A 24412-nucleotide genomic window follows, 5' to 3' on the forward strand; every position below is an offset into this window, starting at 1 on the left:
CAACATTGAGAGCTCTATTGGAATAGGAAAGGCAAAAGGCATGTTTCTGCCTCTCTTGGAATCCATGTTTTCCCATGTCACTTCTGTACTGCAGTAGATGTTTATCTTGGCTGGCAGCAGCTTTTCCGAAGAGCCTATTCAGGGTCTCAGGGACGTACTAGACCAGCCCAGGCAGTAGGGCTTGGAAGTGGGACTCCCAGGGCACCCAAGCATCCCTTCGGTCCTCTAGAAGGATTTTACCTAGTGCCTGCCAACAGCTGCCTTCAAATGGTTTGGTTGTGTTTTGGTTGTTTATTTTCACTGAGTCCTCATGCACTACGGGGCACTTGGGCACCCAAGCGTGACTATTTGGGGGGAGCGAGCCGAGCGCCGCAGCCCGAGACTACCCGAGACTAAGGGCAGCTGAGGGCCTCGCTCGCTCTGCCTGCCCATCCCGGTGCCGCTTTCCTGCCGGCGTCGGCGGGAAGCCGCAGGCAGCGTACAGGCCCCGACCCTCCCCGGGCTCCGCCAGGCGCGCACGGACCAACGCCGCTCCGAGCATGGCCCCGGAGCAAGGCGGAGGCAGTGCGACCGCCTCGCCCCACGCGTCCAGCCCAGCGGCCATCTTTGTTACGGGCAGAGCCCAGCCCAGCCCGCCCGCCGTGCGGCCTTCGTGCTCTTGCAGCGGGCTCCCGGTTCCAAAATGGCCTCCGAGCGGTCCCTCTGTTCTCTGGCGCGGCGCGGGAGGAAATAACAGCAAGAGCGAGACCGACCCCGGGCTGGGAGGGGCGGGGAAGAGACGGGAGGACCGAGCCGGGCGGACGGGCTGAGCCGGAAGCTGGTGCGTGCTCGGAGAGGCGGGCGGGGAGCGCGTGAGGAGCTGGGCGGAGGCGTCGAGGAAGAAGGAGGAGGAGCAGGCGGAGGCGGGAACAGAGCTGCTAAGTCCGTCCGGCCGCGGGAGCGCGTAGGTGCTGTGTGCGGAAGGGCCGCGGCCCCTCGGCGGAATTGGCGTAGGGGGCGTTAGAGAATCGCCGCCGGGTTGGCTGGCGGGAGGCGCTCGGAGAGGAGGGGGTGGCTTGCTCGGTGCCGCCGCGGCTGAGGGAGGCAGGGCGGGAGGACGAGCAGCCAGCCGGAGCCCAGCGTCAGCAGCGGCAGCCGCACTACTCCCGGCCAGAGCCATGGGTGAGTCTCCAGCCCGGGGCCGAGGTGCGGCGAGGGGGCCGTGACAGTGCGAGCCTCTGTGGCCGTGGGGTCTCCGCGATGGGTGCGCTGAGAAGTGTCGCGGGGGGGAGGATACAGCGGGCACCGCCGGGGCTCCTATGCTGGCGGCCCCGCCGCGGGCCCCCCCGTCCCTTTGGCCGCCCCCCGCCTTCTTCGTCCTCCTCAGATGCGGCTCCAGTCCCTCACAACGCCGCCTCTCCCCCGCACCCCCCCCCGTCACTTCCTGCCTCGCCGAAATTGTATAATGCCTACACGGGGCTCGAGGAGCCGGGCGGCAAGAATACCGGAGATATTTCTTCTCTCTTGCTTTTCTCCCCTTCCCCCTCCATCCCGGTCCCTCCTCCCCTTTTTCTCCTTTTGCACCCAAATTTGGGAAGGAGGAATTTGCTGCTGCAGGAATTAAAGCAGCCTTTCAAACATGCGGGAGAGAGGAGCGGGTGGGACTGGAATCGCGGTAGGCGGGGGAGAAGGGAAGGGGGCGCCCGTGCGCGGGTGTGAGCGTGTGGCAGCGGGAGCCCGCCAGCCGCCTGCTCGCGTCGCTTGCTGCCTTCTGCCTTTTTTTTTTTATTTTGCATTTTTTTTTGGGGGGGGGGGGGGGGGGGTTTGTGTTGTTTTTTGTTCCCCCCCCTCCCTTCCTTTCTAGGGCATTTTTGGAGGGCTGTATCTCACTTGGGCCTGGCTTTTATTGGCCCCTGCACGGGCGCCCGCCCGCGCTGCCCCGCTGGCCCAGCCTGTGCCCCTGCAGCCTCGGCCGGCCGTTTGGAAAAAGGAAAAAGTAGAAATTACAGTTTTCGAACAGTTTCCCCGGGAGTCTATATGAAACGCCTTTTTGAGCAGTTTCCGTTTGGTCTGCTAGCTTAGCGAACCAGTCTTGCAGAAAAAATTGGAGGGGTGCTTAGTGTTTCAGGAGGGCGGCTGGGAGAAGGGACGATAACGCACGGAGATTTTTTTAATGGGTGACTTAAGGAAGAGCAGCTAAGATTATTTTAGCGTGAAGTCGTTGGCTTCACGCTGAAACAGTTACGTGCAAATGTAATTCCAAGAAAAGACAGCATTCAGGAATTTTCTGCGTGCAGTTTATGTGCCGCCTCCTGCAGATGAAATACCGCTGAACAGAAGACTGTCAGAACAACTCATTCGCTGAATATTTTTTCCTGGCCTTTTGTAATCTCCCTCCGACTGACAGTGGCTTCAGGTTGTGCTCAATGAAAGAAATGCTTCTATATGCAGAAATACCTATGGTCTGTATTAATATCGTGACCAAAAAAATATGCAGGTTTAGTTCCCATAAAGTTCAAAAGGGCCATGCTGTGTATCTAGGTTTAAAAGGTAGACCACATCTTCTTATGGAAGTGAGGTTTTTCGTAGTAATAGCTTCTCAATGCTAATGATAATTTATAACTAGAACTTTCACTGAGATATCAAATTAATATTATTTTTTCTTTATAATTCTGTATATAGTGTTTACCCGCTGAAATGTTGGGAAATAAGGGAAAATGTAGTTTTGTGTAGTGTTTAGCATCTTTCACTTGAGACATGCTTAGATTGTGGGATTACTATTATCTTTACCTGTTGATTTGTTAACATAAGACCAATCGTTCAATCTCGCTTTGGATGACTGCATTTTTTTTAATGCTGACTCGTGAATAACAAAAACCAATAAATAGAAATTTTTCACCTTAGGAGAGTAGGTTTCAAGAAGCCATTGCTTTGAAGGTTAATTACTACCTTGTCTGCGTTGAAACCTGAATAGGAATACAAGAGCATCACCTGTTCTGTGTGTGCTACTATGGAAGAAAGGGTTGTTACATAAGTAGTTTTGAAATTAAAGCAGATGTAACAAAAACTGTGCCTATCATCCGTGCACTGATAATAACTCACAGCATTTCCTTCTGTTTACCCATAAGGACAAGTAACTAGTCTCAGTTAAAACAGTGCTTCAGATGCGTACTTATTGCATTTGTGTTTCTGTGTATATGGATAAAAACTTGATCGTTTATTTTGTGCAGAAATGAAGGATAGTATTTATCTGCTTTGTAAGCTGTAAATGCTAGAGGTTTTGCTTTTTTTTCACGCATAGAAATGTCTAAACGTGCGTAGCAGAATTTTTTTTTCTTCAACTGGCCGTCAACTTAGTGGTATTTAGTCTCTTCCATGGGGCAGGCTCATACTCCGTGTGCTTTATTTTGTTCAGTTCTAGTATCTCAGTGCTGCTGCAGTGGTGTTTTTATTACTACCTTAAAATATCCCCTGAGACAACAAATAGTTACAGAATACAATGGCTGCAGATTCAAAACCTCATTTTAAACATAAAGTCAGTGAACGAAAATTTACCTCAGAGAAGGTGTAAGGAGAGAGGACTGTAGTATGACACACATTTTTAGCTGCAATTTATTTCCAAACTATTCACTTAACCTGTCTAGACCAGAGATGTCTATGTATGAACGACGTAAGTTGGTGCTCCAGCTCCTGAAATGAGCTAGTTCATTGCAAATGCGTGCTCTGTAATTAGAATGGCGTTTAGTCACCATTTAAGTAGTTTAGTTAAACCTTGTTTAAATTAGTAATTCAAATTTGGGGTAGTGTTAAACTGTAGGCAGTCACAAACTATTCCCCAGGAGGGTTTGAACATCTTGAGCTGATGTTTGTGGAATACATTTCTTGCTCAGGTGGGGATGGTGACACAAGCAAGGTAAAGGCATTTCTCAACTGCAAGGGCCAGGAACTCATTTTACAGAAACCAGTGATTTCCTGTTCATCTTGCCAGAGTGAGTTTCGTGTATGTCAGGGATGAGTCAATTTTTTTTCCAGCCGTGGTTTAATGTCTGCGTACTGATAACTCTATAATGTCATCAGGTAGCTCTTTTCTATTCTGTGGGGTTTTTAAATAGGAAATAATCAAGTCAGTATTTACTTACGTAACTTTAGTTTAATACAACAGTCCTGTAAAACCAGGTATTGGCTTCATTGCATGGACATGGCTGTGAAACTTCTGTAAGCTATGGCATCATTACTTTACATTAAAAATCAAAAAGTAGCCAGTAGGTTCATAGGCACTTCAGAAAACAGTATGTATCTACTTTCCTTTAGACAGAGTTTGAGTTAGAGCAATGTAAAACGCGCCTGACTAAACCTTGTTCCGATGTATGTATTACGGACTTCCTTTCTGCAAAAGCCAATTAATCTGCTTTTTGTGCAGCAGTGCTATTCCATGCTTCAGATATGCCTTACAGGAACCTGCTGGTGGCACGGGCTAGCAGGGCTGCTGCTCAGAGTTGCTACTCTGCAGCCTTTCTCAAAGCCACTCACAGGGAACAGAATACTTACGTATCTTATTTTTAAATGGCTCTTTGTGTGGCTGTTTTCATGCCACATTTCTGTCATTTAATGCGGTGATAGCTCAGTATGCACTTGAAAATAATTTTGGAAGCAGTATTGCTGAACAATATCACTCTGGATGTTACATTCAGAAGCATATAAACTAAAACAGAACTGAATTATTTCCTAGTGGCACAGAAGATTTAGAAATTTTTTTTTGGTCAACATTGAAAATAACATCTCCAGATATACCTTTTCTTAATTGCTTTTTTTTGCTTATTACTATTATTACTCTTACTACTTCGTTAATTAGTTGTGTTTTTATATTTTAATCTGAATACTTAAGGTGTTGACTTTCAACCAGGGGGAGGATTGATTAAAACATTAGGTAGATTGCTTCCTCCCATGACCCACTGTAGCTCTAGGGGGATCAATATGAAGATACAGCACATAGTTTTGGTCTCACACTTCTAAAATAGAGCTTTTTTAAATTGAAAGATTGCATCATACTCACAAAAAATGTGAGACCTGAAGAAAAGTTACTTTAGACTGCTCTTTTGTTTGACAAAAAAGATCAAAGGATGACAGTGGTCTCTAGAAGTGTGCTCTTTAAAGCAGCGAATACCCCATATGAGGCTTCTTTCCAGTGCTGTGGGGTAAAGCATGACAGGAGAATGACCAGAAAAGTAGAAATACAAAGTAGGTATATGAGGTGTGCTCTTCAACATTGTTAGTGAATGTTGAGCTACGAAGTAGTAGTTTATCAAATTCCTATCAAAACAGTCTCAATATATACAGAAAACTATCCTGTCACACAGTGGTGTTATTGCAAAGAAACCTTTCAGAAAGGCAGCTGAAGTCCTTGATGGCAGAATTTCTAGAGTGACATTTGTCTGAAAAAGCATTGTAAGTCGTCAGAGTTGATGCTGAGACAAATGTAAGATGGCATGAAGGTTGGTACTGCTGCCAGTGATTGTCACTGAATTATGGGCAGGTGGATTCTTAGAAGAATAATGCATTAAATATTGCCTGTTTTTATATCTTGTGCATTTAAAATACTATTCATGTAATGATTCATATTAAACCTTAAATGAAATAAAACTTGACCTAGTGAGGTCGTCAAAATTGCCAAGAATACTTAAGTTAACATTAAGCTTAAATCAAACCTTTTCTGGTGTTGGCTAGTTGTAATGTTTTAATTTCATTTATGTGTAATTCTGTCACAGTGTGCAGGAAATTCTAGTCCTCTGCTTTCCATTTTGTTTGTAAGAACCTTACCATGTGATTTTATAGCTTAGACTGATATGTAACTGGACTGCAGCTGAAAAATCCTGTCTTGATTGTATGTTTTTTCTACGCACAGTGTAGAAAAACTTCCAGTGTTCATAGAGTGGTGTGATTAGATGAGCTTGTTGATGTAATGGAAAGTTAACTTTACAGTAAAGTAGTTTTCAGCTGGGCGTGTGAGCTGATCTCACTTCAATGTGGAGTTATCAGACTTGATAGGAGGGCAGCCTGAGCTCACCCTAGTGGTGCAGTTCCTGGGTGAACCTGTTGTCCAGCTGCTTGAAAGGAGGCAATTCTGCTGCTCTGCCCACCTTGGTGCCTCTTCAACCCAATAGTGAGTCAGTTCGTGGAGCTCAGCTCACAGTGTCTGCCTGGTTTTTCTTCCTCAAAATGATTTTTTTTTATTAGTTGAGTTCCTTGAACCTTTCATACTATGTCATCACAGAAGTGTTGGCATGGAAAAAGAAATTCAAGTGGGCTCAAGGCAAGAGCTTCAGCTGACCACTTGGGCAGTAGAGAGATACGTGCAGCCTTGGTTTAGTGTTTGCTTTAGACTGGTGTAATGCAGCACTGTGCAAAGAGAAGAGAGCTTGATTTTCTGTTCCCACCCAAACGCTGAATCTTAACATAGGCTGGCAGTTGCTGTGTTAGTGTGCTCAAGGCAGCAGAGACACTTGGTAGTTGATCTAGTTGTACAACTTATTTCCACTCTACCAGTGGTTGAGATAGGGAAGGAGGAAGACTGTATCCTGTTGGAGGAATTAGTGCTAGTGGTTAAGAATGTAGTACTTTCCCCTTGGTGAGACCTGGTGACTTATTTGAGGATAAACACAAGTGGGCAAAGTTTAATGGCTTTTGTTTCAGCTCCTGTTGCTTACTCCTTGATCACTGAATGGGTGAGGTGAGGCTTTTTATTACAAGCTGTTGAATCCTTGCCTATGATGTTTATGGTAATATTATATTAGCATTAGGAACTTTTCTAGAGTGGTTTGCAAAACTAAGGGCCCTCATTAATGATGGCTGCAGAAATCTCACAGTGCAGAGGATCTTGTAGTGATGACCAACCAGATCGTGACCGTGGTGGTATCTTGAGATACCAGTTTTAGCTGACTTCCTGTTATTAAAAAAAAAACCAAACAAAAAAAACAACAAAAAAGGGTAGTTTTGAGGCATTAAAAGCTGTTGCTGGAGAAATATAATTCTCTGGAAGCTTTCTGACACCAGAGGCTTTTCTGAATGTGTGATCTTACCAATATGCACTGCAGTAAAATTCCAGATGCTGGCTTAAATATAATTTAATGCTTTCACATTTGGGACAGTGAAAATTTCCGAAGTAGGCTGATGCCAAGAAACCCATCCTGTTATTTCTCCCCATCCCTTGCTTCTGGGAACGAACATGTCCCAGTTGTAGTTAGTAAAGATGTATTAACTAACCAGGATGTTCAAGATTATCTTAGCTTCTTCTTGAGAAGCTTTGCCAGATGGTGTAAAAACAAGGTCTGAGTAATCCCTTGATGATGGGTAAAGGGAAGCTATTCTGTTGTCTTCTGTGTTCTTTATTTTTCTAGCACTTTGTTGAGAGAGAACTTAGAGGAGAATAGACTGCAAACTGCTGCAGTATGGTACTGAAGTTCGCAGTCACCTCCTACTGTTTAGCTGTGCCAAATACTGACCTTCAGTCTCTTATTTGCAATTCTGTGTGCATCTGCAAACCAGTAAGTTCTCAGAGCAGTGGAAAGAACCTGCAGTTTCTGTGTGAAAGACTGAAACAATGAATAACAGGACCTTAAAGACACTGCGACAAAAACCATAGCATATGGTTGTTAGTTACACAGTTGAGGATTGTGAATAAGAGGAATCTCCTTTTCAGTTAAAGAAAAAGTGGCTAAATGTTACAAGTTCAAAGCAATGCTGAAGACTAGATGCTTGAAGGGAGGAGAAGGTAGGGTTAATAAGCCCCCATCCCATAAAAATTTGGCAAGGAAAGCTGGGAATTTCAGCAGAGAGTTTTGCCTTACCAGCAGTAGCAAATTTAGCAAGTCAATTTTTGAGCTGGGTGGTGGCGTTTCTTTGCATATCTTTAGTAACAGGGACTCTGTAGAAGGTCTTTTGAGGTTTGTTGTGTTCAGAATTCTTGAACAGTGGAAGTTTTCAGCTGGGGAGTTCAAAATGATATTAATACTCTGTATTTTATGCTGACCAAGTTAAGTTATTTCAATGTCAGTATGTTAGTAATGAAGGGTCACTGATGTATTGTTTGTCCAAGCACATGGAAGAGTTGATTTGGAGAAGACTTAGTTATTAAGACACAGCTTCTGCAAAGAAGTGTTAATGGATGACCTCTAACCTGTTCGCTGAATGAATGATTTTCACTTGCCCTTGGCCTTGTGATCTACTTGCAGAGCATCCAGTGGTCCCCCTAGGTAAACCTAACTCATTTTTGGTATGTTAATTTGTCACTGTGGGCATCAACAATGATCCTAGGTTTCCTGTTGCTTTGAATTATGTTTCTGTTTGTGAATTTTGCCTGTTGAGTACTCTGGTGTGGCAGCAAGGTGTGGAGAGGAATTAACTCCCACTTGAAAATTTGGCAGAGCTAATCATGCAGGATAGCCTGCTCAGCTGGTGTACGTGTTGGACCATGTCATGCATACTCTTGACAGCCAGCTTCCTCACTAAAGCAAAAAATAAAAAGAATGTGAGAAGCTGAGAAACCAACAGCTTTGCTGCTGTTAATCACTGGGATGGTTTGCAATCTAGCTGTGGCTTCACTTCTTACAGTCTTTAGATTTGTCATCCAGAGCAATTTGACTGCTGTGATTTGGTTGCTCTCAGATGTGTTGCCTTCCTCTTTGAAAGAACATGTACAGTAAACACTTAAGTTAAAAATTAAATCTTTGACACAGAGTAAATGAAATTAAACTTTAGGATTTCTAAATGTCAAACTATTTAACAGATGAATGGTAGTTTTGCCAACTCTCTATTGCAATAGTCTTAATATTAAACTTGGATGGTAAATTTTACTGTAGATATGGACCATTCTTTGTATCAGTTGCCATTGAAATTCATACAATCTTAACTTTTACTTACTCTCTTCCTCACACAGTAATTATAATGGGAACTGTCTTTCTGTGGTATCTCTCTAGCTTAAAATAAATAAGGATAATTTAAAAAAATACAGCCAGCTAGCTGTGTTTCATAACATCTGAGTTTAACAAAGGGAGTGATTTTTTAGTACTTGACTTGGCATAATTCTTTGAAATAACGCCTGGGTCTTTTTTAATCATCTTGGTCTCATTAGAATTCTTTATATTCTAAATAGAGAACTCAGTGTGGAAATAGTTAAAAGGTAAAATTCTCGAAGTATTAGTAATGTAATAATATCTCTACAGACCTCTCTGAAGGTTTGATGAACCTTGCAATAGAAGTATTGAAACACAAAAATATGATTTCAGCATAACATGAAAATTATAACTAAAAAGCCTAAATTCTGTGTTTTGGTATCATTAAAATATGCTCTTACAGGGGGAACAGGGACATGTGCCTTAAAATTTTAGCTCAAAATGTCTGTCATGGTGAAACCAGCAGGACTTTTGAAACTTCTCTATGGTAGAGGGTAAGTAGCTCAGCATAGAAACTAGTATAGGAAAATATGAATATACAGGAAACCAGATGACTTCCATATTGGAATGAGTTGCATCCACCATACAGAAATGTATGGTAAAAGCCCTTCAACTTAGTTACTTCTCAAATGAGAATCGTCCATGGTAACACAAGAATCAGGATGAAATATTGTAATTTCTCTATTGTTGAATGTACTTGAGTATTTTTGTATGAATGATTCACCTCTCATTAGCATTTCTGCACCTATACGTTCAAGAAGTTTTACTAGATGTGATAGTAACCGTTTGGGCTAGAACTGTAACAATGCTGTTTCTTGTCCTGCCATCCTTACAGCTGCTTGATGAGGAGGGAGAATGGGATATGCTGCTGGGGAGTTCACTTCTGTAGGGATTCCAGGCATCAAACAGAAGGAAATGCAAAGTGCACACCTGCAAATACCTTTTTCAGAGTCCCTTGGTTGAAATACTGCCTGTTGGATTGCTTCAGTCTGCTCTTACTGAGAAACTGACTTCTGTGCTTGGGCTTATATGAGAAGCCTGTGCTGTTGCTGCTGCTTCACCCAGAGATTTGGTGTGGGAATCAGTTGGTTTGGGTTTGTTCTTGCATTGCAGCATGACATGTTAGCTAGTTTCTTAATGCTTACTGTGCTTTGTTGCTTTTTTCCCTTCTGTGTTTCCAGTGCTAAGTGAGACTCTGGAAATGGTCTCCACATAGAGGCACTGACCTACATGGGGGAGAATTTCCATTTCCTTAAGAATGGCTCTTTTCAAAACCATGGTTTAGTTGATGTCATAGGAGATGAAAATAATGTGAGATAAAACTGTCTGAAAGATTTTGGTACTGGTTGGTAGGGTTTTTTTGGGGGTTTTAAAAATTATTTTAAAATATCTTATTTGTATGTATTTTGGGAAATATCTGCAAGCTAAATAGACATGAGACATAAAATATAAATATGAAGTGTAATAACAGTTTGTTTTCATTCTTGTTGGAGTTGTTTGTTTGTGTTTAGTGGTTTGGTTTTTTGTCCTTGGAGGCTTTGTATCCAGGGATCTTCCATAGTTTTATTTTTTTGGGTGAAGTGTTTTATAATTTTTTTTTTCTTTTGTGTATCTTTCATCTTTGGTCCTTGGCTCAGTGTTTGTATTGGAATAAACATTCAAGGACAGCAAAACTCAGGAGGAGGAGTTTGGAAGGTTAACAGTGGTGATCAACACACCAAGTGGTGCGTGGTTGATGCTGCATGATCTGATGCTGTTCTTGACATGAGGTCCCCAGCTGCCATTTCGTTTCGACCCCAACTTCATAGAGTGGGAAATAATCAGTCACTTCACTGTCAAATGTGATTTCAAGTTGGTCATTTCAGTTGGATGCAAGTTGCTGTGTGATGGTGGTTTGTGTGCTGCTCTCTGTAGGCAAGCTAAGGGGTTTTTAAAAGCCAGAATAAAGGGGGAAATGCACAAACACTCAAGGAGCTTTAAAATAGTATTCTTGTACTTTAAAATTTCATCTAAAATGCAAAAAAGTTATTTTCAAGGAATTAATTGCCTAGCTAATTCTAGTGGAGGTTGATCGATTACAAAAAATTGTCAACCTGTGTGGCTGGTCTGAATTATTCTGTAGTCATCATGGGTAGGACTTTGTATGTTTTAGCTATACGGGCCTGCTTTCATAGTTTGACAACCTTCCTCCTTCTCTGCCCCTTCACTCCCTCCATTTATCTATAATTAGTTTTGTTTTCCTAAATACTTAACTGGCTTCATTTTCCTGTAGTTGTCTGCTTTCTTGCACTTTGGCTGCTCAAAGAAGTGCAGCACTGGCTGTGTCAGCTAGAGGTACTGTGCATATTTGTTGTACACTGGCTCTGAAGTCTCTCAGTTTTCTTTTTGCTAGACAACTTAAGGTTTAGTAGTGTGCCTACTATATCCTGTTCTTCTTTGTAGTTTTCTGCTTTCTTCCTGGATATGCTGCCTCTAGCTCAACAGACAGATTATACTGTCTGTTCTTTCTGATCTTTACAGTGCAGAGTCCTTTTACTCTTAGACATCACATGTATTTCAGCACTATTTTTAATAAACCAGATGATAGTGTCTGGTATGGGGAAACAAAAGAGAAGCCTAAAGCTCTTCGCCTATACTCACTCGCTATGCCTAGTGAGATTTTGAGAAACAGTTGAATTAGTGCGTTCAGTGGATCACTGCTTGATATTATTACTTACTGATTTACTTGGCTTGCTACTAGAGGTTGAAAGAGATCCTCGTTTCTTAATTGTGGTTATGCATTGAAAGGATCTTTTTTCAATCCTTTATGAAAATATTTTTTATTTTTTCTAATGTAGGCCATACCTTCAGTTCACACTTGGAAATCAAGTTGTTTTGCAAAGAAAGGCTGTAGCTGATGTCTGTTTGAGGGAATAGAAGTGCTCATTTCCTTTCCATCAGTGCTAAACTTCTGCCATGCAGATAACAGCAGATGTTGCTGACCCAGCAAATATTTTTACTTTACTTTGAATAGTGAAAGACAAACATTTTTATAGATGTTCAGCCTAAGTTTAACTTTGCAAATAGATCTGATGAGTTTCCCTTTTATATTATTAATTCCATACTTTGTTCTTTTGTCATTTGGATTTTTTTTTTAATATAGATTATGTTTATCTGAAGGGTTTTTGCAGAAAAAAAGTCAATGTGGAGGTACTACATATTATCTTAACAAGTGCTCATGGATTGTGGAAGCATTATTACACTAAATACTGCTATGTGAAGCCTCTGTTTTAAGAATGCAGTAACAAAAACTGTAAGTTGGAAGATGTGCAGTTGCTGTCTGTCTCTGAAATGTGGGAGGACAAGATGGGGAGATGTCTTACTTATTTTCTTTACGTATTGCCCCCATATTGACAAGTTGAAAAAACGCAAAGTTTGATAAACTGTAGAAAATTTAAAGGGGTTTTGAAGATGTTGGTAAGGCCTTCTTGCAAGTTTTGGAGGCTTCTCTGTATTGATGTGGAGACTTCAAAGAAACTAGCAATGTTAGAAGAAAAAAAAAGTTATCGTGTCAGAGATTGTGGAGGAAGTAGAAGTAAACAGTGTTTATGCACAGAACCAGAAACTGTCAAACTGGTCATACTCACAGCATGGTGGTAGGATATTGCTTAGGAATACTGTGGCTAAAATTTTTAAAAATACTATTTTAATTATTGAAATAATTGTTAAAGCAGGTGCAAATTCTTGTGTTTTAGCAGCACCGACGTATTTTCAAAGTAAATTGCGTTTAAAGAAGACTTGCCCTACATCTGGTTACCTTACTAAAATAAATTGGCACCATAACAAATGTAAATTTTAGAAAAAAACACTGTGTTCAGAGGATGTTCCTGGTTCCAGCTGTGTGAAGAATGATCAACTTTTATTTTCACTGTTGTTGACAGCAAACATTGCAATCATATGCCAAATGCAGAGGGGTATCTACCCTTTCTAATATCACTGTGTTGTGGTCAGATTTCAACAATTTTTGGAGTTTTTGTGATATTACTGGGTACTTCTAAAAACAATATTTCCTAGGAGGTTACTAGAGGAAAAAATAAGTATTTCTTTCTCTTGGGGTAAGTTTGAGAAGTGCTGAAGTCAACTTTGACTGGAAAGGACAGTGACTCCCCGATGTCATGCTGCTTTTCTGTTTGGTCTTCTATTTTCTCTCCAGCTGTCTTCATTAATATTTGCTGCTAGTTTGGCTGTGTCAAAAATCCTTGAAGAGTTTTCATAGCATCATATTACAGGATGTTGGTTGCTACCAGTGCACAGCAGCTGCACTTACCCATATTGAGTGTGATCTGAACTCTCAGGTTGCACATCATAGAGGTAAAAAATGGCTTTAGCTCACCTTGGACTTCCATCTCCTTTTGATCAGAGGGATAAGTTATGCTCTTTTGTCAGGCACTGGACCTTAGGCCAGAGACTCTCATCTTTTGGCCCAGGTGGTAGTACCTGAAGAATGACTTACCATTCCTGAAAATGGTTATCCCAGAATAAAGAAGAAATGTAGGTTACAGTGTCTGGGCAATAATAAAGATGATAGACTTATTAAAAAAAAAAATATTTTTTTTTTTTTTTAAATCACTGATCTCCCTTAGAACTGCTTGGGAAGCCAGTGATGCCTTGTTTCTCTTTTCACTCATTTGCGTAGTTAGAGCAGTTTGCTGCTGGCTATTAATTCATTGATTCAGATGATGGATGCGAAAACACCAGCTCTGCAGCTGGTTTATGTGGGCTGTGACATTTTGCTTGAGGGAGACCTACGTTCATGCAACATCGAGTACCCAGAGTGGATGCACTGAAAGTCATCTAAGGCCAAATTTATAATTGTTTGTCTTGCCTTTGTGGTAAGTTAGATTGGAGATGGCTGACAACTACAAGAACATGAAAATATTAGAAGACTTGATATAAAATTATAGCTGGAATGCATCATAGGTGAATGTAAAGTGATACACATGGACTGCTGTATGCTCAGTGACAAGCTGTGAACTTTTTTTAAAGCTCAAGAGTGAGGTCTTGTGTACAATTCACAGTGTCATCAGGTCAGTGCTTGGAAGGAGTCAAATAAGTTACTTATTGGGAATTGGTAAAAGGATCAGAGAGTAAGAGCACATGATCAGACATTGCATCTGTGTTTTGCCTCTTGGATACTGTGTGTAGCTCTTGCTCTGGCCTCTTTAGAAGAATACAGAGCTAGAGTAGAGTTATGTAAGAGCAGCAGGGGCAATCAGAGACATGAAATGGCTTTTGAATGCAGTATGTTAGAATGATTAGGGCTGTTTTCCAATGAAGATGCTACTGTGTAGCAGTTTAAGCTAACTGGAGGTAATTTTGAAATGAAAAGTCCTCCTTTTAAGAGGGAGTCCTTGCTACAGGGACTTTTGTGGGTGCTGTTTTTGTGCTTATAACAAGAAGAGAAATTGGTCAAATGCTATTTAAGTGAAGAAATACCCCCATCCTAAATGCTTGTCGGGTAGATCTTTGGTGACTGTGGACATGTTAAGAGATACACTGCTTTATTTATTTTGCTGTATGGGCTACCTTGGATGTTTCTGGTCCCAGTTGAAAGCAGGAACTTTGGTGTGACCCATGTGGCTGTTCTTGCTGGATGATACGTTTTGAAATGGTACTGCTTTTGTCCAGCAAATGAAGGCCTTGCGTGCACTCGAAGAACTAGTGCTTGATGATGTTACCTTGTTTTCATAGTTGGAAGTAGTGATATGCAACATGATACCTGATAGTAATATTTTACTTAAGGTGGTTGATATTAAAATCTTTGAGTACTGGGACTGCTGCAGGATCTGCAGTATTTAGTTGTATTCTGGCCTGTACAGCTTCCTCCACTTCTGCTACATATGCATCTGTCTTCCTCCCAAAGCAAAGGGAGTTCCCTCCCAGAGCATTTTGTGCCACCTTTCCACAAGGCACAGAGAAGGACTGGCATTGATCAGCAATGCTTTGCTTTTTTGTCCTCTCAGAAGAGTACAGTAGCAGCGTACCCAATGTACTGAGCTGTTATATCTCTGGATGCTGATAGAACATGAAGGGAGCTGTAAAAACAGAAAGCTTATATTGCATTAGGTAGAAAAGCAGAAGGGGGCTTCAGTGCCACTTTGAACTGCAGTTTCCATCACATGGATTCAGACTCTGGGGCTATGGGATTGATACAAAAAAAAATATTAAAAGAAATCTTAATAGCAAATTCTAGGCCAGCAGTTAAGATGCTTCTGCACCTTAATATCTAATTTTTGATGAATGTCTTGAAATACTCAAGCATGGGAAGATGTTCGGTGACAAACAGAAACTTGAAGGATATTTGTGATACAGTTTTGTAGTTAAGGTTTTGTAAATGGCGTGTTGGAGAACTGTTGTAGAACTCTTGTCATGCACAGAGTTCGATGTTGTTGAACAGACACTTAACTTGTTCTCCCTACTTTGTTCTTTATTTTCTGGCTGTTGAAACATGACAGTTGTGCCCAAGGTTGCAGCAGTGCTCTAATGCTCAGTGTTGCAAATGAAGTGAATTGATAGTGTTCACTGAATGTATAAAGTGACTTAGAAATACAGAATCATGGGAGGCATTCACTGTGATGATGGCTTTGATCTTTGTGCCTTTTCCACACTAAAATAAAGATACTATGCAGTAGTGTGGTGAAATGAGATTGCATATTCTAGTGAACACCTCAGAAGAAGAAACACCCCTCGTGTTTCTACCTGAACCATTACAGGTTCAGGTACTATATGACAAACAAAAAGCATGCTGAATAAATGAAGTAAAAAGAGTTATTGTAGAATTACCTGTATTGATCATTAAATGGCTAGAGTTCATACAGTATATTACCATGAAATTAGGTTGTTTTATATATAATCCAAACTAAATTAAGATTACTAACAAAGTAAATTAAGGAGGCCTGCAGGAAAGCTGAAGAGGGAATTTTAACAAGGGTATGAAGTGAGAGGGCAAGCGGAAATGGCCTTAAACTGAGAGGATAGGTTCAGATCAGCTATTAGGAAGAAATTCTTTATTGTGAGGGTGCTGAGGCACTGAAACTGGTTGTCCAGAGAAGTTGTGAATGCCCCCTCCCTGGAAGTGTTCAAGGTCAAGTTTGATGAGGCTTAGAGCAAACTGACCTAGTGTAAGGTGTCCATGCCCATGACAGAGGGTTTTGAAGTAGATGTTCCTCAAGATCCCTTTCATCCCAAACCATTTGTGATTCTGCTTAAAATGCTGCATACTGAGCACACTAGATGGAAAATACTGTGGGTTACTATGATCAAATGTAAGTAACTTTTTCTTCTTTTCTTTCACATATTGCCCCGTTCCTCTCTCTGGATTGTGGCTGCATCTGTATGGACTCATTGTGGCAATGGTTCAAATTCATCATTTTACTGGACTACTTCTGGATGTATTCTCTTGATATCTTCAATCCTGAAAATGATGGAAATGCGTTATTTACAAAGTAGCTGTAAGTATTATTTTGTTGCAGATGTTTTACAGCTAATGTAGGAATAGAAGTAGCATTAGGTTTTCAGTAGATAAACTAAAATTGAGCTTAGATAGCAGCTGGTTGAACATCAGGAAGGGATGAAAGGGGAAGATATTGTATGTATTAGAAACATGAGATCTCATTTGGCAGCATGTTCAAACAGTGGAAGTCAATTCTTTCACCAAAAAAAGTACTAAGTTCTTTTAAAATCTGTTGCAGGAATTAAAGAAACTCAATTCCTAATTTGTTTTGGTCTCTTTAGAAAGTAGCAGGTTATGAACAAAGGCAACCATTTAAAGACCAGTATGTTGAAATCTTCGGTTTTAATTGGTATACCAGAAGTCTGAATCTGGCATCCAGCTGCAGTTTTCTAAAAGGCTCTTTCCTATTGACAGCAAATGCTCACATTAGACATTAATGGCCAGTGTAACATTTCATACATCTTTATCTTTCTGGTTACTACCTTTTATATTTCATTATCTAAAATTGTGGGTGTAATTAATGTAGACCCACTTAATAGAACAGACAACCCCAAAATTGCCATCTATTCTTTTTTAGCATTTCATACTCAGTGATCTAAAAGTTCTTAAGGGTAGATTAAGTGTGGAGCTCTTTATAAAAGGGAAGGGAAGAGAAATAACATTTGTTCCAAGAATTATGTGGAAATCCATTCTTTTAAGCAAAAGAATTAGCTAAAGAGGGGGTGAGCTCTTTCTGGTAAACATGACGCACGTTAAAAGGTACATAGATGCTAAAAAATGCAGGTAATTGACAAGTAGAACTATTAGGAGTGTTTGACTGTGATTAGATATTTCATATTTGGTAGGATGAATAGGAGTTCCACATCCTTAATGATTGTTAAGGAGCTCTTTAATATCTTAAAAAGCACTGACCTGCATGTCGTGTAATATCTCTAAGCACTGGCTCCTGCTCAGGGTTTTAGATTGTGATAAATTCCATTCCTTACATGTACTAATAGACCGGAACAAATATTTGGATTTGAAATTCCTGGCTCATTTTAAAAATATTTTAAAACCTTTCAGATGAGATTATAGGTGGACCTAAGGCTCTATTGAAACAAAAAGCTTATTTAAAAGTTCCTTGATGACAGTATACAAAGATTCCTACATTTAGGGAAGTAATAACATTTGTTGCATTATGAGTATTTAAACTTGAACCTCTAACAGTCTTTGCAATGTTATAGCTTTGTTTGAGATGAGTAGTTTATTTGCCAAATGGAGAAATCAGTTGGGTGACTTAAAGCGGAGTCCATTTATTGACTAGTGCTGTTGGACTGCCGAGAGGTTAGTTCTTGCGTTCAATGCTTTAAAGGTGGTAGTGGTTTTATATCCCTGCTTTTATTAAAGAAATATTTTTAATTTAAAAATTCTATGATATATTACTGCATTGAACTTATTCTGTCAGTTTTAGAAAGAAAAAAATTTCAAAATAAACTAGTCAACCACATACCAAGCTTAAATTAACCATACTGTACCATTTTAGGTACCTCCAGCATTTTCATTAATGTGGTGAGAAGAAGTAATGGCTAACATGCAGAATTCTTCTCTTGTTTCACAGTAGGCAGTATTTTGAGTAAGTTTTTCAGAGTAAAGGCAACTGAAATTTTGCCTGTAGGGAGAGTTTGTTGCAAGGTGTGCCACAGTAGTGTAAGTGGATTTAATGTGAAGGCCCCAGTTGAGTGACACAGAAGCAGAGGTGTGAAGTTGATTCCCATCATGTTAAGGCAGTACCACCATGCCTTGGAAGTATAGGAAAGGTGCATTCAGGGCCTGTGTTTCAAATGGGCATTGGTACCAAGTTGATTATGTTATAATTTGTTTGCACATGCTCATTTGTGTGCTTATACAAACAGGCACATGACAATTGCATTTGCTGGCAATATTCTTAGTGTACCTGAGTTTCTGTGCCAGTTTTTTGGCCATCCAGTAAAAAAATTATATTTTTGTATTTTTTGCTGCAATTCATTATGCTTTCTTGAATGTAGACAGGTTGAGTTGTTGAGAGATTGGGTAGATAGCACATTTCTAGAAATGTGAAAATGAACATTTCAGTAACTGAGAATACAAACCAACTAAGAAATTACATACTTTCCTTTTAACTTCTTTTCCTATCTCTCTTGCTTTAGCAACAGAAGAACCTTGAAGGATATGTGGGGTTTGCAAATCTTCCAAATCAAGTTTACCGAAAGTCTGTGAAGAGAGGATTTGAGTTCACTCTCATGGTAGTAGGTAAGTTTCTTTCTTTGTTTTGAGTGTTGATAGTTAGAAGTATTTTGATGTAGTTCTTAAAATCTGTGTTGATGATGTAAGTATGTTTTGCATGATCTCAGGAGAAAACATGGCTCTTCCCCTGCTAGAGTGATAAATCTATGTTGGTTAAAAAGAGTACGTCTGGTCTGCAAGTTGATGACGAGATGAATAAATGATAGGAACCGTACAGTTCATACAGTCTTTAGGAAAGCAGTTTAGTGTGAGTCTGGTCTAAAATGCTACTTTCAAGTATGACAGAAGAAATTTGAACTTGATTTTCATTTGAATAAAAAAATAACTGTTTTTATGGTTGAGTGCAACACAGCAAAACCTTGTACATAATCAGGCAATAAGATCCTGTCTGTCCTGCACTTCTGTGGCCACAAAACTGCTACAAAATCAAAGCTTTAATTTAAACAAACCTTTCAAGTTTGTATGGTTGCAAAGAAAACCAAGTGTAAACAGTTTGTTCCCTATGGACTACAGAAAACGGGAAATTATAGTTAGTTTGAATGAATAATGCCATTCAAAACAGTTAATTTAGACTTCAATGATGACCCAAATTTGTCGTCTTTCCTTCTAGGAAGTCTCGTTTCTTTCTTTTTTGTTTGTCTTTTGATACTTTTATGATAATAGACTGGTAGTAAAGTTAGGTACATTTGTGTGTAACTGATGCTACTGGATATGTGACCCTGTTTTGACACGCTAATCAGCAAAATAATAATAATAATAATAGTTTAGAAAGTGTTTTATATAGCCATATGCCACTTCATCTAGTTTCATCTTTTGTAATTTGGCTAGCTTGATAATGCTTTGTTCTGTCATTGACACAGCGGATATCTTGTGCGAACTTTACGTGCATGTAGCATGTAACATAATAGTACTATTGACAGAGCTAGAAATCAAGGGCAAATTGGTATAAACTCATTGTATTGATCATGTATATTTTTCCTTTGATTACAAGAGTGAGCTGTAATTTTAAAATTTGAGGGTTTTTTCTTTTGGAACTTGATGACAGGTTCCTTTATAGTCTAGCATCCAAGTACATAATTTATTATTTGATACAAAATTGCTAAGTCTAAAGTAAAATTTGGTTTTCTGCTATCTACAGGTAATAAAAAGGAGGAAGGGATGAAACTGTCCTCATAAGTGGTAGATGTAGGGATGTGTTAGAATTGGAGAAAGTCTGCAAAATTACCTCTGTGTTCTCTTGCTTCCCTGTAGTATAGTTTAAAGCAATTATATTTAGGAAAGCTGTAGAAGATTCTGACCCTCAAGAAGAAAAATTGGTCCAAAATTAGATTGAAAATTAGATGTTGACTAGTTTCACTGTTTTTGTGCTTACTTCTAAGACTTCATTTGTTTGCATGGAAATTTGTGCCACTGTTTGGGAGCTTATGAGGAGAGGTGGCAGTATTTTCCTTAATCAAAAATGCCTCTAATTCTCTTCTTTTGACCCCCAAGTATAGAAATCAGATACTTCAAAGTGAGTGTTTAAACAAAATGATGGCTGATCTTTTAGTACTCTGGGGACATTGGGGAGGGGTGGGGTAGAGAAATCATTTTGTTTCAAAGTTAAGTGTCTGGTAATAGTATGCCTTGAAAAAATGTGTTTATTTTTAAATATGAAAATGAAATTGTTTGTGTATTACTGATCACTTGTGTTGGTAAACACTATAATGTAATCTGCAAGTAGATTGTTAGGATTGCAATTATTTGTTGCTGTATTCATCCTGTGAGGTAGTGTACTCTGACTTGGTTTAAGGTCAATTGTAAATGGAATCATCTATAATCTACTTGATAAAGTTTAAAAGTTAGAATGTAGTGTTTATCTGTGTATGGTCAGTGCTGGAAAAATAACAAAACTGGATGTGTTATCTCTTGGGGATAATCTAAAATATTCTATTGCTCTTTCTACTAGTAAGAGTTATGGGTGCATGGCTACCTTTTACTGCAGACAGTACAACTACAGATCTGCTGGCCCTGCTTTATTTAGAGGTACTCCGTGTTAGTGTTACCCATTTGTTCTCAAAGGAAAAAAGAGAAAAACAATGCTTGTGGTTGCTAAACAGGTACAATGAATAAAAGAAATCATGTTTGGGATCTGTGATCTCTGTGTCCAGCTCTCTTTGAGGCTTGACATTGCAGCTAATGCACTTGTATAGAAACTGTTTTCCAGTTGCGAATTCAGTCTGGAATTATCAGTTAAACTTAATAGATACCTAGCTTTTTTTGTGCAGTACAGTGTTATATCTAGCTTTTTTGTCTTTGGAATGTGTAGTATTAAAATTCACCAGAGCAGTGTTTGGATGCCAGTATGGTTGTACTATTGTGTGTGTTTCTACTGTTGTAGAAACAACTAGGTTTTCACTTTAAGACAGTGTAAGATCTTTGTGACTGAGCAAGTAGTCAGTACAGCATCAAACAGATCTGGTGTTTCCAGTAAGAATTTTTGCAGGGAAGTAGATTAGTTTTGCAAAGCATTTTCTTTGCCTTAAGTGTGAATGTACTCCATAAAATGCATATTTCCTCAGTTATTGTCATTGCCCTGGAGTGACGGAGCTGCTGAAGTTGGAGAATGGGCTTTTAAACGTGAGCAGTTTTTTCCTCCTGAGCTAGGTTGATTGGTGGCTTTGCTTTGGACCCATGTGGACAATGTTCTGTCCCATAACTTGCTCTTTTGAGTCAGGACTTGGTAGGATTGATGTATTTGAGGCTTGTAATGTTAGCGAGCTCTTTTCTGTAAGTGTAGTTGCTGATTTCCAGGTGTTCTGATGTTTACATTAAATATAACTAAAGGGTGAAGTGATTATGAATTAAACACATAGAAGTACAAAAAAAGGATGTCAAAATGCCTTTTTTATATCAAATATTTTAAGAATCTTTGAAAAGTAAACCTTAATAGAAACTGGTGTTACTCTGCAATATTTAGCCATAATAAACATTTTGACGTTTCTGTCTTAAATTGCATTGGTTCTTTTGTTAGTGTTTATTAACAAAAAGCTAAACTTTTCTTGAGAAACTGAAGACTGAGCTAGTCCTTTGTTTTCCTTATTAATCAGGTTTCATTGATTTATCTTTAATCTTCATGAGACAATTTTGTATTAGTTATATTCTCAAAGGCTAAGCAGTAGTTATCATACTGCTTTTGCAACAAGTTAGTTTTGCAGAATAAAAACTCAAAAGCACCTCCTCTGAGGATATGACATAAAGTGAGCAGAAATATGCATTTAACTGAGCTTCATTCTTGATGCTTTCCAAGTAAGACATTTAAGTAGGATTTAAAGCAACTAATTCTACATCTGAAGCATTAAAGCTCAGCAGTGGAAAAAATGTCAAGTTTGCCTTGGTAGCCTGCTTCGTTCATAATCTTGTGTAATCTTTTCAAGTATAAGATACTTGTTGAAACACTTGAGAACCCGACATAAATATTTAGTCTGTCTGAAGTCCAAACAGTATTATCTGTATTTCTCTGCTGTATGGGATTTTTGGAGGAAAGTGCATGTTTAAGTCAGATGCTTAAGAAAAGAAAACTTCCAGAAGTAACACCTCTGTGGTTAGTAACTCACAACTAAAAAAAGGCTTAATTGTAGAATTGTAGTTCTGTCTGTTTGTTAATATAATAACATTTGCTTAAGTACTGGGTGTGTGTTTTTGGTTTAGTGTATATGAGGTGTAGAACAAATAGTTCTTTTTCAGTGTGTCTTCCCTCTAAACACCCGAGTCAGGAAATCCCTCTTTTGTTCTTGTATTGAAATGACACTGGTGACGGGATTTGAACCAACACCCAAGTAGATGCAGTCATAATTCTTAAAAGTTCCTTTATTTTATGGACCTTCTGCACTTAAGAATATGTATTTGTGGTGACTTTTTCTAGAGCTGTATATTTCAAAGTGTCCAGGCTTCATGAGTTGCATTAGAAGTTGGACTTGGAAGTTTGTTTTCTTTTTTTAAGTCATCTGATTTCCAAAGTACAGAACACTTACAGTTGAGTGGCTTTCCAGAGGACCTTTCTACGCAATTCCTAGTTCTTGAGCAACTGGTAGCTTTGACTTTGAAAGTTGTTTTGAAATGTCTCCTATAGTAAATTGCCTGTTTTGTTTCCAAATTGTTCCATTAGCCTTGTAGATCACCTGTAGATTACGACTGAAAGGAAAATGCTATGCAATATTGTTGGTGTGTTTCATTTGTAATTATATGCACACTGAAGTGATTTGGTTTAAACATATTTTTTTGGCATGGATGCCAAAAGAAAAGGAATGTATTTTTCAAGACTTGAAATTACATTAAAAAAAGCAGCACACCTTGGTTTTAAAATGCTTTTATTGTTCACTGAAGAAAGCTTGGGCTGGTTTAATACTTGCATCTTCTGGTGATGGATCATGTTCTGATTATAAATACCCCTGTCACTTGTTCCCTTTCTTAAGTAATTTATTTATCAAACCAACCAGTGGTACCAAGACACTCAGCTACTCACAGATACTTATTTTTTACTTGCCATCAAATTTAATGCCAGGAACAAAATCATCTATCACAGGATAGGAAGAATAAATGAAAAGTAACCTGTGGGTGTGCAGTACAACTACGTAGGAACAGTTTTGGGTTTTTTCCAGTTCTTGTTGATCTGCTGTGATTTGAGATGCTCCTAGTTAAGATTTCAGTTGTGTCTCTATTACCACAGTACCTGAATAGGTGTTTGGCCTTTGGTGTGACCTTCATTATCTGGCTGCTTAGGATTCTGCACTGCCATTGCTGAGTGTGCAGTGCCTTGTGCATACAGTCAGGGGAGTACAGTCTCGTGTATGGGACTGGAGTCCTCTTGGTTTTGCAAAGAAAAAGCATGTGATGGAAAAGACCTAGCAAGATTTCTTTCAGGTATCCTGCCTCTATTCCCCCTGTAAGGTCACTTTTTCAGAATACCTGAATTCCTCTAATTCTCTCATCCTCTGAAAACTATCCTGCGTCTCCCTGTATGTCTTTAGCTGCAGCCCGTTTTGGGCTACTTGCATGGTGACTGCCTATCTAGTACTGCTGTGCCAGTGGGTTGGAGATGGGTTAGACAGCACTCTTCCAGTTCTCAGGGTACTTTTTCTATAAGAAATGTTTAAATCTGGGTTCAACTGTTGTGGTATAGTGGAAATAGCTCTTTTAGAGAATTAGATAAAAAAATAAAGTTACTGGGATTCTGTTCGCAGAATTGTGAGGCTTCCATGAACTATAGATATGGAAAAGGTTGTTTTTAAGGTTACAGAAGTCTTTAAAAGAAGTAATTTATTGTATTCCTCTGATGATGCCTATGGTATAAAAAGTATAAAAGTATATTAAGTATAAAAATTGATGATTGATTACTTTAACATGTACCTGATGGGGATGCCGAAACAAAATAGGTTGAATGTAGGAGAATTGGCAGAGGCAAAACCGGAGGAAACTGGAAACTGGGGGAACTCGGAATGGGGCCGGTGTATACCCACAGATTACATGCTCCTCTGCAGTAATCTCTTGTTTTGGAGTAATGCCTCATCAATAGCCTGTCACTCCTTTTTGTGGAGAGGCTGATAAAATATTGTTCAGAAGGCAGAATAGATGAATTCTGATAATCTTTAGCGAAAAAATAAGTGTCTCTCCAAGATGTGAAAGATCAGTAACTTAACAGTGAATTTACTGGCCTGTATGATTTTCCACTGAGTTACTTTCAGATGGGAGC

General features: G+C 39.5%; 1 protein-coding gene across 2 annotated transcripts in view; it reads left to right on the forward strand.

The window, feature by feature from the left end:
• Positions 1-971: 971 nt before the first annotated feature.
• The window catches only part of SEPTIN7 (septin 7), a 79014-nt gene continuing 55573 nt past the window's right edge, over positions 972-24412 (forward strand). For both annotated transcript variants that reach the window (XM_088166142.1, XM_088166145.1), the window contains exons 1-2: positions 972-1161; positions 18585-18687. In XM_088166142.1, coding sequence (XP_088022268.1) covers positions 18678-18687 — 10 coding nt within the window. In that variant the 5' untranslated portion in view covers positions 972-1161; positions 18585-18677. The remainder of the gene's footprint in view (positions 1162-18584; positions 18688-24412) is intronic.

This window comes from Sturnus vulgaris, chromosome 1 (genome assembly GCF_052056855.1).
Source record: "Sturnus vulgaris isolate bStuVul1 chromosome 1, bStuVul1.hap1, whole genome shotgun sequence".
Lineage (NCBI taxonomy): Eukaryota > Metazoa > Chordata > Aves > Passeriformes > Sturnidae > Sturnus > Sturnus vulgaris.